Source organism: Taeniopygia guttata, chromosome 1A, assembly GCF_048771995.1.
Source record: "Taeniopygia guttata chromosome 1A, bTaeGut7.mat, whole genome shotgun sequence".
In the NCBI taxonomy this organism is placed as follows: Eukaryota; Metazoa; Chordata; class Aves; order Passeriformes; family Estrildidae; genus Taeniopygia; species Taeniopygia guttata.
In genome coordinates this window covers 3,791,217-3,806,085 of record NC_133025.1, presented here as the reverse complement: position 1 = coordinate 3,806,085, position 14,869 = coordinate 3,791,217, and the positions used below count along the sequence as shown (strand labels likewise).

Sequence of the window (14,869 nt, the reverse complement as noted above, 5' to 3'; positions counted from 1 at the left end):
AGGCTGAACAACCCCAACTCCCTGTAGCCACCTTCTAGGAAGGAGTAACCCTGTGCTAACTGTTCCTTGTGACAGTAGACACAGTGAGGACTGTATTTCCCTCTTTCCCACTGGATGGGATGCTCTGTCAGGATTGCAGCACTGAGTGATGTGGTGGAAGATGCTTGAGAGGCTTTTGGCTGCCAACTATCCCATGAAATAAAACAGACCCAAGGTGTGGATCAGCACCCAGACTGTGCTGAGCTGCATGGAAAGGTGAGACCAGAAGCAGCTGCAGGGATTGCATCATGTCCAGCCTTGCTCTTGGCCAGGGACAGCCTAGTTCAGTGGGAATGCAGCAGGATTAGGTCACTTGATCTGGAGCCTTCTCCACGTGGAGACATTTGTTAGGGTAACTGATCTAAACCCAGGTAAAGCCACACTGTCCTGCAGCATTAATTATGCTGACATTCATCCTCCTGGAAGCCCTGGGAAGAAGAATTTTTGCTCCTCAGTAAATGGAGGTAAATTGTGTATTTGTATGTATACAAGCACTTTCAAAATGCAAAGAAAACAAAATCTGAAAATCTCTGCAATAAAGTGCTCTGGAGGGCTTCCAGCTGGTTAAAGGATTTTAAGAGCCTGTTAAAGGATGTACCTTCAAAAGATCAATTTAAATGCTGCCTGCTTTAAACTCATTGTTTATAAAGTTGAAAGCATCCCTGATAGTGACTATTCATTCTCACAGCAGTCGCAGCAGAGCAGGAGCAGGTTGGTTTAACTCCATCCCTGCCATGTCCTGGAGAAGCAGAGGGAGCAGTGGCTCTGTGGGGAGCAGCTCAGCTCATCACAGGCACTGAGGGATTGAAAGGGCAGGAGACTGAGTTCCTGCAGTTATCCAGGCTTTCAGCACCTGGCTGGGAACAGTGTAATTTTGTGTGCAGGAGCTGTGTTATTTTGTGCAGGACACTGCTGCCATGTCTGTGTGCTGTACAGCCTCATGTTGTTGGGTTCTGTCTGCTGCAGGAGCAGCACTTCACCCTCCCACAGAAAGGGTTTGTCCTGTTCCTGGTGCTGCAATGGAGAAAACCCCTGGGAGATGGCCTAGAAGTAGGGAATGGCTGATACATGGATGTTCTTAAGACAACTGGTGTTAAATACATCAGGAAATGTTTGGACAATGCTCCCATGATGTGATTCTCAGGGGTGTCCTGTGCAGGGCCAGGAGCTGGACTTTGATGATCCTTGTTGGTCCCTTCCAACTCAGAATTTCTATGATTTTATAACTATCCTGGTGCAGTGTCCATCCTTGAGTGCAGGAAGGGCCTTTACAATTCTCCTTGAGCTCTGTGGTCACAAAAGATGGTCCTGAGGTCTGCCATGAGACCAAACTTAAAAGCCAGGGAATCTCAGAAAATGGGAAGCTGGACAGGACAAACGCAGACCTGAACCAATGTAGTTAATCAAACATTCTCCCTTTATTTGAGATAAGATGGTAGTTTATATAAGCTTCTACATGGTTTACAAAAACAAAGGCACTCTGATTGGCAAGCTAACATTGTTTACCTTTTCCTTTAGTTGGCTTGAACCTTACACTATAAACGTATACTAATTCACACCCAGACAGCCCAGTGGTCCCCATCACACCTTAATACTATTTCTATCTGCGCCACAAACTCTTAATTTCTAACTGCATCAGAGCCTTGAAGGCCTCACAAGGCCCAAATCTGAGGCCTAGACTGGAGTAGCTCAAATCTCATAACTCATGTCCTCTTTCTCTCAAAGATGCTGCAACAAAACTTCTTCTGTTGTGTGAGTCCAGAACCATGACCAAAAGTCTGGCTTGAGCATTTGCTGCGCAGGGATGCTCCCACAGGTGGTCAGCAAGTTTTCTGTCACCTGCCTGCAGGGCAGAGGGGCAGGGCACTCTCTCCAAGCCTTCTGCACAGCTGTGTGGGTCTCACCACTGAGGAACAACATTCCTGCTTGTTTGCTCAACATCCACAGGCAGGACCCCTGCAGGGGATAAGGGCATGGCAGAGCCTTGACAATCAGAGAACGGTTTGGGTTAGAAAAGACCTTTAAAGGTCATCTAGTCCAGCTGCCCTGTAGTGAGCAGGGACATTTTCAACCAGATAAAACCCCCTTGCCTGCTCCAAGTGCTGACAGATTCCAGCAGCAGGCAGGAGCCATCAGCTGCCTTTCCCAGGACAAGAGGAAGAGAAGCTGGAGCCTGTGTGCAAGAACGTCATCTGCGCCACTCTGACCCTTTGACCTCCAGAACTCTCTTGAATTTTCGGTGGTTTCAAGAATGGGGTTTGCTACTTCCCATATTTCATGTGTTCTGTGGCTCTGTAGATCTCAGAGCTAGGAAGTTGACTCCAGTGAGTTGTTGCACTTTGACGTTCTTGGTCACACCTCAGCACTCATAATGACGTAGAGCTGATCTCAGCCAGTTCTCCTCCACGAGCTATGCCAGGCATTTGCACTTCTTAAGAAGCAAGGGGAACTTCCAAGCCCCAGAGCAGCAAAGTCAGAGTGATCCTGTCTGTCTTTTCAATAGGGTTTATAGCACCTGATATAAACCTCAGTACTAAACATTCCTAAGTAAATTTGTATTCTCCAGCTCCATAGCTTAAAGCAGTTGAGCAACAGCGTTTGTATATGTGGATGTAAATGAATCTGAAGGGTTGCTCCACCTTTTCTTCCCTCAAGGATGCTGCCAGAGTCCCCAGTTTCAAGTCAGAGTCCCTGGGTTCAGTTTAACAGGTACATCAGATACACAAACAAGCAGAGCATGACTGCTCATTCTACTGGATTATTTACAGTTAGAGATGTGTGATGAGGTATAGCCAAAATCAGTGGACTTTACAGGGGAACTGAGGGTTTTTCTCCTTCCCAGCCCACTAAAGCTGAGTCTGGCCCATTTCAAGACCCCTGAGGTTTCTTCAGTCCCAGCAGGACACACGTGGTTGCTGGTGTGTTGTTGGCTAAACTCCATCACCTCCCTGTGTACCTTCCCAAAGAGCATCTGTTCAAGTATTTTCCTGAATGGGCTCCTGAGGTCATGTTGCTTCCAAGATTTATACATTTCTTCACTAAATTTCCCACCTTCCTTTGGCCTTTTTACTTGCTGGAACTCATTTACATGCACAGCCCCCTGCAGATGCAAGAAACACTGAAAACCTGCACCCATTTGGCTTAGTGATGGAATTTGTATTCTTTCCCCAGGAGGCCAGATCTGGCTTTGAGCTTGTTGGATGACAGGTGGGGTTTCCAGTGAGTCCATTTAAATAAGAGTGCTGTAATTAAGAGGATCTGGCTAAAGAAATTGCACAAATTAGAGCAGACAGCTGTTGTTTGAAAGGAACAAGCACTTTTGTGGTTTTTTAACATAGCCAGCTCTTGGCTTCCTGCCATAGATACTTACATTAGATCTTATGGATAAAAATCTTCAACTGTTAAAAATATAAGTGAAAATAACTCTATTTCCCCCCCAGTAAAAAATGTAATGGGCAATAGGCAACAAAAGGAAGATACTCAAACTTTATAGCATAGCATATAGACGACTGACTTCAGGTGTGTACAGAACAGAGAGAGGCTTTTGAGAAAAAAATACCACATCCACTTTGTTTTATTCCTGCTTTTATGCACAAAAGGTGAGATTCCCAAAACAGAAGTTTAAACTAGGACCGTAGCTCAGCATGCAGATCCTTTTCCTTCAGAAAAATGTGTCCTTTCTGCCTTTTAGAGACAATTCAGTGTGGAAGGGATCAATCCAAAACAGCTTCTGCAGGGTTCTGGTGGTGAGTTTTGGCTGATGAAGCAGTGACAGGATCAGTGTCATGTACATGAGCAACTTGGTCTAGTGGGAGGCATCCCTGCCTATGGCAGGGAGTTGGAAATTTAGGGGTCTTTAAGGTCCCTTCCAACCCAAATCATTCAGTGATTCCATGATTCTGCATCAAGGATTGGAAAAGAAACCTCAGTGATCAGTTCTGCTCATTATACATAAAGAGATTCCATCATTTCTATGTACCAGGAGGAGAGTTTTTCACTGCCCTGGCCAAACAACTGGTGGTTCATGAAACTGGAGACCAGAACTTGACTTTTTCCAGGCTTCTCTGTGTATCTAGAAAAATTATTAATTCATTGCTTTCCCTGCTAGCAAATTACATAGAGAAGCTTTCAGGCTTAAAATCAAGCATGTGCTTAAAACAAATTGCTGTGTCTGGTTGGTGTCTCTGATAACTTGAAAAAGTCAGACCCAGGTGGCTCCACAGAAGCTCTGCAGGAATGCAGGTGACACCAGCTTGAAGTCACACCTCTGGATGGGCACTGTACTGGGATGGGGACCAGAGGAGATCTGGGAGTGACTTTTGCCTTTTCCACTAGTCCTCTGAGAAGCTTGTCCATCTGTCCTTCTGCTGTGCAGGCACTGTAAAGTCACTGACCCCTTTCTGTGAGCCTGGAGCTCTGCTGGTAAAAATCCACAGCCCCAGCTGGCTATGACGTGGCTTTGCAGTGTTTGTTAGTGGTGTTTATAGAACTCAGAGCAGGGAGTGTGAGTATGGGCTTAGGGAACCAAGAGGAGAAATGAGGAATGTAAAAAAGACCTGCTTGCTTTCCAAAACCCTCAGTAACACTTTCCTTCCGCTTTCTGAGTGGTTTGATTTTTTTTTTTTTAATAGTTAAACTTTTACCTCACTTTTCACCACCCCTTATTTATTGTCACCTTGTCTCCTTCTCTAGGAAAACCTCTTTTTTGTGATGGAATACCTCAATGGAGGAGACCTCATGTTCCACATCCAGAGCTGCCATAAGTTCGACCTTCCCAGAGCAACGTAAGACATTTATCACTCTATTTATCATTGCCTTTGGGCCTGACTTGATTTTATTCCCAGCTCTGCTACTGCCTTGTAGAGGAAATCTTGGGCAGATTATTTTACCTCTCTTCACCTTGCCCAGCTGAAAAGTGGGGAGGATGCTTGTGCTGGAAGCCAAGTCTCCTCTCTATCCCAGCTGTCTCCAAACTCAACAAAACCATACAGGCCATCCTCCCAGCTCAGTGAAGGACTGGAGGGAGTCACCTCCCATCCTCTTTTCCCTCCCACAGAAGAATTTTAGGCTCCAACCACACAGTTGGTTTCACTCAGACGTGACCTTGCTTCTTTACAACACTTTGCAGCCAAACTGCAGGACCTGCTTGAGCTGAGGTTCCCAGCCCAGTGGTCAGAAGGAAAGCTGGTGTTTGTTAGAAGTAATGGGATTTTCCCTTTTTTCCCCCTTCAAGTTCAAGGGGGTGGGGTGAAAACCTATCAAAAGCACAAAAGGTAAATTTAAACAAAGAATTAATATACCAGCAGAGAATTAAAAATGTATTTAGCTTTGATTAAAGTAAATAGAAGAATTAGAATAAATGAAAGGTGCTTTTGATCCTTCTGCAAGCAAAAGGTATTTTGAAAGTCAATATTGAAACCACTGTAGGAATCACTTTTATTTAATAATTTAATAGCCACAACCCCAGACCATCTTTTAAATCAGTGTTTGATGATATTTTTTAAATGCATTTGAATGTCCAGAATTAAGGGCCAATGTATTTAAGACTGAGGGAGCAGAGTTGTGCCACACTGGAGGGGAATATGATCCTCCGGTTTCATTCCCATCTGGGACAGCACTTTTCATTCTTCGCACTGATGCTGTCTCTTTGCAGCAGGATGTGGTGGTGTCCTTTGGGTAAAAATGTGCTGAGAACAACAACTTCAAGCTCAAAAAAACTCCAGAGAAAGGCCACCAGCCTGCTGGATAGCCCATATTATGGATAAGCTTTCAAAATCAGAAAGAAATTTCTTCACTGAAAGTGTGGTCAGTCATTGGAACAGGCTGTCCAGGGAAGTGGTGGAATCTCTGTCCCTGGAAGTGTTCAAGAAGTGTGGATGTGGCACTTGGGGACATGGACTTTGGCAGTGCTTGGTTAATGTTAGAGGGGTTTTCTAGTAAAAATAATTCCAGAATTCCAGAATTCTTTGAATAGCAAGTCATAAATCTGGGCAGGGAAGAGGGCAGGGAGTCTGTCTGTGCTCCCCATCCCAGATTCTTCCCTGCTTTTGGGAATCTCACATCACCCATCAGTAACACACAGTCACCCCAAGCCTTCTGGAGACACTCCAAACCTTCTGGGAACCTAATGGAATTTTTGCTTTTGTGGGGACAAGGTTTCCATCTTTTTGGGTCTAGTTGAAAAAATCTTTGGGAAGCTCCTGTTCTGACTTGTGCCTTCTGTCATTCAGGTTTTATGCTGCTGAAATAATTTGTGGGCTCCAGTTCCTCCATTCCAAGGGCATAATATACAGGTAATTTAACTCTTGAATGTAATTAATATGCTAAATGCTAAACCTTTTCTGCTTTTCCCTGCAAGCACCAATGCCAGCAGAGATGCTGTTTCTTGGCTGTACTTACTGGTACTGCAATTCTCTGCAGATTTCCCTTTTACATAGTTTGGGTGTTTTATTTTGAAGAGAGAGTGTAGAAAAGGCAGTTTTGATCCTTCTTTCAGAACCCAGTTCTATTTCAGTTAGCATTAAAACAAAACCCTGGATGCATTTACACAGAGCCATTCACACAGCACGCAGTGTAGACACCTTGTTTAAGCTTTCAACGTATCAAGGTATATTAAAGTCAAGTCAGACACAAGAAATTTGTTACATCTGCTGTGCTGGTTACCTTGGGACAGTGGTGACAAGCTCAACTCAAGTAACAAAAGCAGGGAGACAGTGATGTATCTTAATTTTGGATTAATTTTGTGCACAATGGGCAGATGGGATTCATGTCACCATCATGAATCTGAGTTGTTAAGTTCTTCTTGTAGTAAGCAGAGAGCAGAGGGCATTTTTAGGTTCATCAAGCCTGTGTTAAAATGTGTATGGGAAGTGCCCATTAGGCCACAGTCTGATTTCCCATTGCCAAAAGGAGGAACTAAATTTCTGGGGAGCTCTGATTAAGCTCAGTTTCATGGCAAAATTCAGTTACTACATTGCAGCCTTCTTTAAAAGCAGAAAACAAATAACTTGTCACAAATAAATGAGAAAGCTCCCTACAGCAACAATGTTTTCTGAACCCAAAATGAGCTTATTTCAGTGTTTGTCATGTAGCATGAACATTAGAGCAAATGCTAAAAGTGGATGGCTTGCTCACAATCTATTCTCCTTTTAAAACATGAGCTTTGATTTTTATAAGTACTCATGTGGGAGCCATTTATAGTCTTTATTGACCAGTGATGGTGATTGCATAAACATGAGATCAATATCAGTGGCATTAAGCTAAGATGATCTCTGGGGCCTCAGCAACTTTTCTGTCTCTAATTATTATTCTCCATGAGTGAAGGCAAAAACTTTCTGGTGCCCAAATCACTTGGCCATGGCTGTTATTTTTAGTCAGTCTTCTCAGAAAATCTGATTAAAATATCTGCAGGACATGGTGACTTTATGGCAGGGCTGCTAGTGCTGGCATTTTATTTATAATTCACGTTTTTAGTTGGAATCACTGCGCCAGTGCTGTGCTGGGATTTGGGAACCCATTTCCTCCTGAAAGGAGAGGAGTGTTTAGAATCTGGAGCCTTGGGAATTGAGGGAAAATTGGGACATCTGGGCATTGGGTAGCATGTGAATAGGAAGAAATATCTCATTCCCAGGACCTGGTGATATTGCTTTGGGTATCAAGCGTTGAGAGAAAAGGTTTAACCAGTTCTACTGTCTTTTCCCTTTTTCACTGAAGACAATGACAATGAGGTCATCTGAGAACGCAGAGTCATCAGTATCACTGTCAGAGCAAACTAAGCACTTAGGAAAGTGAATAGAAATAATTTTTGAAACTACATCTCTTGCGATGCAGTAAGAATAATGAATCCAGCTGTTCTGTCTCATGCACCCACATTTGGAAACATTGGCTTAAATTTTAATGAATGAGCCGAGGTATTTTTTGGCAGAAACTCCAGTCCCTGGAGCCAATGAGTTTGAGACTCATCAAAATAATGAAAGCAAACTGTAGGTGATGGGTTTTTTTTTTGTTTTGCTTCGATCTACCGGATGAATAAAAGCAGTGCTGGCAGCCCGAGATTGATCTCAAAGTTGTAACTAAAATAAGCAATTCCAGCTGGAAATTGTGACAACATGAGTGTCTGCTGCTTGGAAGGCAAATGTCTCGGTTTTCTCTATATTTCTCTTTGATTGATGACTCCCATTTTGTCTTGGGCCATATTCTTGCAGCAGCGAACAATTGCCCCGTGACAACAATTTAGTGTGTAAATACTGCAATGTCCCCCACCCTGATGGGGACCTGGCCCAAGCAAGACAAGGAGCTCTGCACAGAGAGAGGCTGAAGAATCATCTTCCCTGCAATTGGGGGCCATTATCCTACAAGCATCAAGCATTAGAAATGACCTTTTTTGAGGAACATTTCTGAAAAAAACCCACATTGTAAAGCAGCTGTCAGCTAGAGGATGTCCCTGCTGTAGCCTCTTTGTTCGACCTCTGGTCTGAGATGTGGAAAATCACAGATTCACTGAGTGGTTTGGGTTGGAAAGAACCCTAAAGATCACCAGCCCCCTCACCATGGGCAGGGATGCATCCACAGGATCAGGCCCTATCCAACTTGGCCTTTTGGCCAAAATATGTGTAGGCTGAGAATTAGCGTGAAAAATAACAATTACACCCTCAGGTGTGGGTCAAGCAAATGTGTCTGGGTGTTTTGGGAGTCCTGAGAAGGAGCAGTGATCGATAGCAGTGCAGGAATGTGTGTGCTCACAGACCAGGTAACCCAAATTCTACCCACATCCCCAGTTAAGTGCATCATCACTGATCTAAACATTTTACCTTATTATCTCAAATAAAAACAAAACCTTTAGGTAAGATTTAAGAAAATTAACATAGAAAGCATGCCAGCCTTCCTGTCTGCCTTTTCTATTTTACAAGCTTTTGTCTCCTTTCAAAGTTAGTTCCCACTTGAGGACCTCTTTGCTCTCCACCAATGGTAATGATTCATCAGCTTGTTTGCTTTTATTTTCTTCTCTGTGCATTTCTGTTTTCTTCCTCTCTCTGGGCTCTTTGTTTCCCAGAGTAGCTCAGAGCCTGAAAACTCAGACAGCAGCCTGGTAGCTGAGTGTGAAAGGCTTTGTAAGTCCTGGGGTTCAGATGGTGCAGCCCAGCAGTGGTGGGGGCTCTGTTGATGTCAGGGATTATTCTGACCCTCTGCAGGGCTTGTGGTCCTTACCTCTTGTGACATTTGTAGAAAGAGATCTGGCAGCAGCTTCAGAAAAGATATTGAGATTCCCAGGGGAGGAGAGAGTGAGGATTCTGCTCTCATTCTCCAGGTTGTGTTAGGGCAGGAGCACCAGCTGGTACAAAGCCCTTCTTAGCTTCACTCTTGTGCATCCTTGAAGGAAACAGCTTCTAAAAGCTGTCTTGGGTGATGTGAACCCTGGAAGTGTTCAAGGCCAAGCTGGATGTGGCATGGAGCAGCCTGGTCCAGTGGGAGGTGTCCCTGCCCATGGCAGGGGATTGGAACTGGGTGATCTTTAAGGTCCCTTCCAAGTCAAACCATTCTGTGATTCCATGATTCTATGTCTTCTCCAGCAGATAAATCAGTGCTGCAACAAGAGAAATGTGGAAGAGGGATGCTGAAGCCCAAGAGAGCAGTTCCTCATTTATCCTTCAGCCTTCCTTTGTATTTCCAGCATGTAGGCCCTACAGAGAGGCAGAGAACAAGTGTAATAAATATGACCTGCTAAAATAACTTGGTGTGCTTTACACCAAGAAGAACGGGGTTTTCTTCTCTTCCTCCACAGAGACTTGAAGCTGGACAATGTCCTCCTGGACACTGAGGGGCACATCAAAATTGCTGACTTTGGGATGTGCAAGGAGAACATGTTTGGAGATGCGAAGACAAGCACTTTCTGTGGGACTCCTGATTATATTGCCCCTGAGGTAGGAAAATATTAAATATATAATACCAGTTTAACTCAGTCTAGGTTTTAGTTTTTGAGTTCAAAATAGGAAAGACACAAAGCAGCAAAACTCATCTTCAAGTGGTAACATGAATTTGGAATTTTTCAAGAACAAATAATGCCCCTGTGTGGGGCACAGGGAGGTCAGCAAGTGCCATGGGACAGGAAACACATCTCCAGACAAAACTGCTGTGCATTGGTGGAGGTTGCAAAGAGGAATAACCTGGTTTGGAGCAGTTCCAGGCCAGAAACTGAATTTCAGCATGGCTCGGAGGCTGTGTTGCGGTTTGACATTGCTTATTTTTGTGGCTAATTAATTTTTTTTGTGAAAATGGAACTTGGCTTAAACCAAGAAAGAGAATGCTTAATGGAAATTATTTTTGAGCCTTGGCAGAAGAAACTCTAAGGGGTCCTGCAAATGAATGGCAGACATAGCCTGAGGAATAGTGACTGTGCCCTTTCCCATATTTCTTTGAATTTTTAACCAGATATAAACTTGTTCTTTTTTTTTTCCTAGAAAATTTAGGTGTTTTGAACTAGATCCCTCCAGAAAATAGAAGTTTCCTTAACCTGATGACTTCACACAAAAATAGATCTTACTTTGGAGAGGCTTTAACTAATTAGGTGGCCAAAGAAAGCATTTTTTAGCTCAGAGAAAAATGTACAAGTCATCCATGCCTCATGTCTGACATCAGTCTAAAATCCATTTATTTACCTTTCAAGATTCCATTTTGTAATTTTAGTGTTTTCATGATGGATATTGGTATTTTCCAAAGAGTTGTCAAAGCCTTTAAGATTTTTTTTCCCCCTCTACTGTAATTCCTTGGTCCTTCACTGTGCACTAAGGGCTCAAGTCTGGCTGAGGTTACACCACTGCAGGCTCAAGGGTCTCTTCAAATCAATTGGATTTCTATTGCCTAAGAATGGGTGTAAGTGCTCTGCAATCAAGCTGCAATTGTCTTTTATTCCACTTCTGTATGCCTTAATTTAAGGGTAAATAAAAAGCTATATTTTGCTCCTAAAAAATAAAAATATAGCCAAGTTTTGACCCATTTTCTGGGATTTTATTTTATAGAAAATAGAAAAAAACTGAAATAGCTCTGAGTTTTATTTCTACACCATGTTTATTTTAGGGATTCAATGAGTGCATATAAAACATTTTATCTCTAAATTGAAAGCACTTCTGGAGTTTATGGATCATCTCTCCTTCCACAGGCAGGAGCACTGGACTCTGTCAGTATTTCAGTGCAGCTGCTGCCACTGTAATTTGTTACAGACCCAGCACCTTGGCCACAGCCATGCAAATAAGGGAGGTTTGGGTCAGTAGACAAGCAATTATTTTTTCATTTCAAAAAATACCTGACAAGTAAAAAAACAGCCTGAAATGAAATCACTGAGTTTATTTTTGTCCCAGAGAATTTAAAAACAAAATAAGCCTTTTTTTTCGTGACTGCCATAAAACACTTCCATTTCAACTTCCAGATACTTTAGACTTTTAAAGATAAATACTTATAAAAATAATATCTTTCTTCAGAAGGAAAGGTTGGGATGATTTTGTTTGTAAGTAATCCAGAAACAAATATATTAAGGGGTCTTACTGATTTTTTTTTTTCTTTTGGCTCCGAGTGGAACTCATTTTATATATTACAACATATATTTAAATCTCTTTTTTGTACTTTTGGCATCTTCTCTTCTGGAGAGAGATGTAGTATAGAGCATCCCATTGCAACCAAGATGTGGGCTCAAGAGTAAAGACTGTGCCTCAAAATTAAATTTTCCCCTCTAAAATTCTGATAAGAATCCTACACACTACAGTTATCATGTGAACCTTTAGATATTTCCAATGTAAAAATCTATGTATGAGCAAGTTTTTGAGGCTCTTTGAGAACCAAAGGAGACAAGCAGGTCGATATTTATCTGGATGTTTAAAACTGGGCAAATTCCCTTCCTTGGTTATAAAAGGAGCGAGTGATAAGTGGTTCAGCTCTAGATATCTCTACAACAGACATCTAAAGGCAGGTGAGATGAATTTTGCTTCTCCAGAGAGGAAGTTTGAGAACTTGGTGATGGTCCTTTAGGCCCTGGTGAGGTCATCATTCCAGCTGGATGTCACTTTATAGGTGACACTGAAAGGTACAAACCAAGGGACTGACTGAGGACAAATTTCCATCCCTCCATCTAAAACTCAGTTGGTCTCAAGAGGACACATCAGCAACCCCTTTCATGTTTTTCCTGGGGAAGATTTTGCTGGGGTAGAGTCATTTTAAGTGACTGATAGTCCTAAAGTACCTTGATGCTGCCACATTTGTAATTTTAAAACTCAGCTTGTACCACTGGAAGCAATCCCAAGACGCTGATACCTGAACATTTGTCTTCTTGGACTTCACGAGCCTGATTTGAACCCTTGGAGAGCAGGCTAAAGATGACTTGTCTCATCTCTTATAGTTGAGATCTCTCTGGTAGCCAAGGATTTGTTCAAGTCACGTAAGAATTACATGCAGCCTGTTGTCTGTAGTGCCAGGGACTGTTTGGGCACCCAGGTGTGGCTGTGCCTCGTTGCTCCAGGAGCCACATGCCCTGCCCCACTGGCAGGTTTCTGGCTCCTGCTGCAGGCAGGGGGAAGCACCTCTGATAGAAGCAGCTGTTGAAAGGCCACGGTCTGGCCAGCCTCCTGAAGCTGAAAAACTCATATCAGACATTTTACTCCTGCCTTTGTGGCTCCTCTTTCTGGGCAGATATTGCTGGGGCAGAAGTACAACACCTCTGTTGACTGGTGGTCCTTTGGTGTCCTCCTGTATGAGATGCTCATTGGCCAATCCCCTTTCCATGGCCAAGATGAGGAGGAGCTTTTCCAGTCCATCCGTATGGATAACCCCTTCTACCCTCGCTGGCTGGACAAGGATGCAAAGGACATTTTGGTGAAGGTAAGAATCAGCACCCATCAAATCAAAGTCTTTCTGCCTGAATTACTGTCTTCAATTTGTTTCTCTTCAGCTGTTGTAGAGAGGAACAGATTTAGTTTAGTCACTGTCTTTCCTGTGGACATCAAACCACACATGTCCCATAAGGAATCTGTGTATCTTCCTTCTCCTGATTCATGATGGTGGCTCCTCACAGACACCAGCAAAGATCATTTTTTTTGCAGAGCAGTCCTTAAGGTGCAAGGCTCGATAACTCCTGGAAAAAATACTTCAAACTAAGTGTTACATCAGATTGAGATGTTGAACATCTCTTTTTGGGGCACATGCTGCCATCTTTCTGTCCAAACAGACATTATTTCTGTCAGGATTAGAGGTAATACCAATCAGTAAACTTCATTGTTTAGGAAAAAAAAATTCCAACATTTTCTCCATTATGGCCTCTTCTCATTGCACTGATTATAGATAATTACATGTTCCACCCTGCCTTATGACTGTATTATCATCAGAGAATTTAACCTATGGGATCAACATTCCAGCTTTTTGTAAGAGAGCCTGAGAGGAGACTGGGAGCGAGAGGGAACATCCGCCAGCACGCCTTTTTCCGGGAAATCAACTGGGAAGCTTTAGAAGAGAGAAGGATGGAGCCTCCTTTCAAACCAAGAGTGGTAAGGATGGATCTTCTTTCAGTTCCACCCATCTCAGGTCTTCTAAACTGTGCATTTCTACTGGGTGCCTGAGCTGATCCTCACAATACTGCTTCGTGGTGGCTGCAAGCCCGGGTCTGGCACACCCACACCTGAGAAATCATAAATTACTCATTGCTTCCTCAGTTACTGCAGCAGGGTAACAGCTTCCCTTCATCACAGAACTGCAGCCCATTCTGAAGGGATTATCTTTCATTGCACTGCAGAAGATAAAACAGTTCAGAAACCAATTGTTTGGCTACATCAGAATAATTATTAAAGCCCTGTTAATACTAATAATAATAATAATAATAATAATAATAATAATAATAATAATAGTAGAACTTAACTGTTACACAATTGGTGACTTCAGTCTGCCATGTTACAACGCTGTAACATCCCTGTCTGGCAGATTTCCTGGATCACAGGCTCAGTGCCTCCTTTATAATATTTATATTTACTGGCTCCCAACTGAAGGTTGAGCTGAGCCCATAGGAAGCAGCCTGATAGGACCAGTACCATGGTAATAAAGATCTGATTATTAGTGGTTTGACATAATTTTTTTTTCCTTTTCTTGAAGAAATCTCCAAGTGACTGTAGCAACTTCGACAAGGAATTCCTAAATGAAAAACCCAGACTGTCCTGTGCTGACAGAGCACTGATTAACAGCATGGACCAAAATATGTTCAGCAACTTCTCTTTTGTGAACCCTAAAATGGAGAAAATATTTTCCTGAGATCTGCCTTACTGAAGGAATTCTCTGTAATGATTTGAGTAGCACTTTGTCAACTGAAGACTGTGCATGGTTGTTTTTATCAAGAACCCTCCAGAAAGAAAGCACCTCAGTGAAAGTTTGTACCATCCCTGGAGGCTTCTGGCTTTTTCCAGTCCATAGCAGATGCCAGCCCACTCTTCATTGATGATAAAGTTTATTTGTGGTATCTTTTGGTCTCTCTTCTCTCTCTTCCCAATGTTCTTGAAGTTAAAAGTATCTGAAAATAAGGCGGTGCCAAAACCTGTTCCCCAGTACTTGTACACACAGCCAACAGGTTTCTCTGTAAGGAAAAATAGGTATATTTGAGCTTCTGGTGATGTCAGTGCCCATTTCAACAACTCTGACCCTTCTTCTGAAGGAAAAGTGGTTTGCTCAAGGCCTGAGGGTGTCAGGGAAGACTCAGGTCAGATGCTTTGGTAACCTCCACTTATACATGTGCAGAATTGCCAAAGTGTGCACAGCTTTGAAGAAGAAATTTACTCCCTACACCCTTTAAAAATCCTGTTCACAG

At 42.9% G+C, this 14,869-nt stretch overlaps 1 protein-coding gene across 2 annotated transcripts in view; it reads left to right on the top strand.

Annotated features, from left to right (window-relative positions):
• The window catches only part of PRKCQ (protein kinase C theta), a 52,579-nt gene extending 38,055 nt beyond the window's left edge, over positions 1–14,524 (top strand). For both annotated transcript variants that reach the window (XM_002189768.7, XM_072918651.1), the window contains 6 exons: positions 4,732–4,823; positions 6,270–6,332; positions 9,821–9,959; positions 12,715–12,903; positions 13,437–13,565; positions 14,164–14,524. In XM_002189768.7, the coding sequence (XP_002189804.2) occupies positions 4,732–4,823; positions 6,270–6,332; positions 9,821–9,959; positions 12,715–12,903; positions 13,437–13,565; positions 14,164–14,319 (768 nt within the window). In that variant the 3' untranslated portion in view covers positions 14,320–14,524. The remainder of the gene's footprint in view (positions 1–4,731; positions 4,824–6,269; positions 6,333–9,820; positions 9,960–12,714; positions 12,904–13,436; positions 13,566–14,163) is intronic.
• Positions 14,525–14,869: the final 345 nt, after the last annotated feature.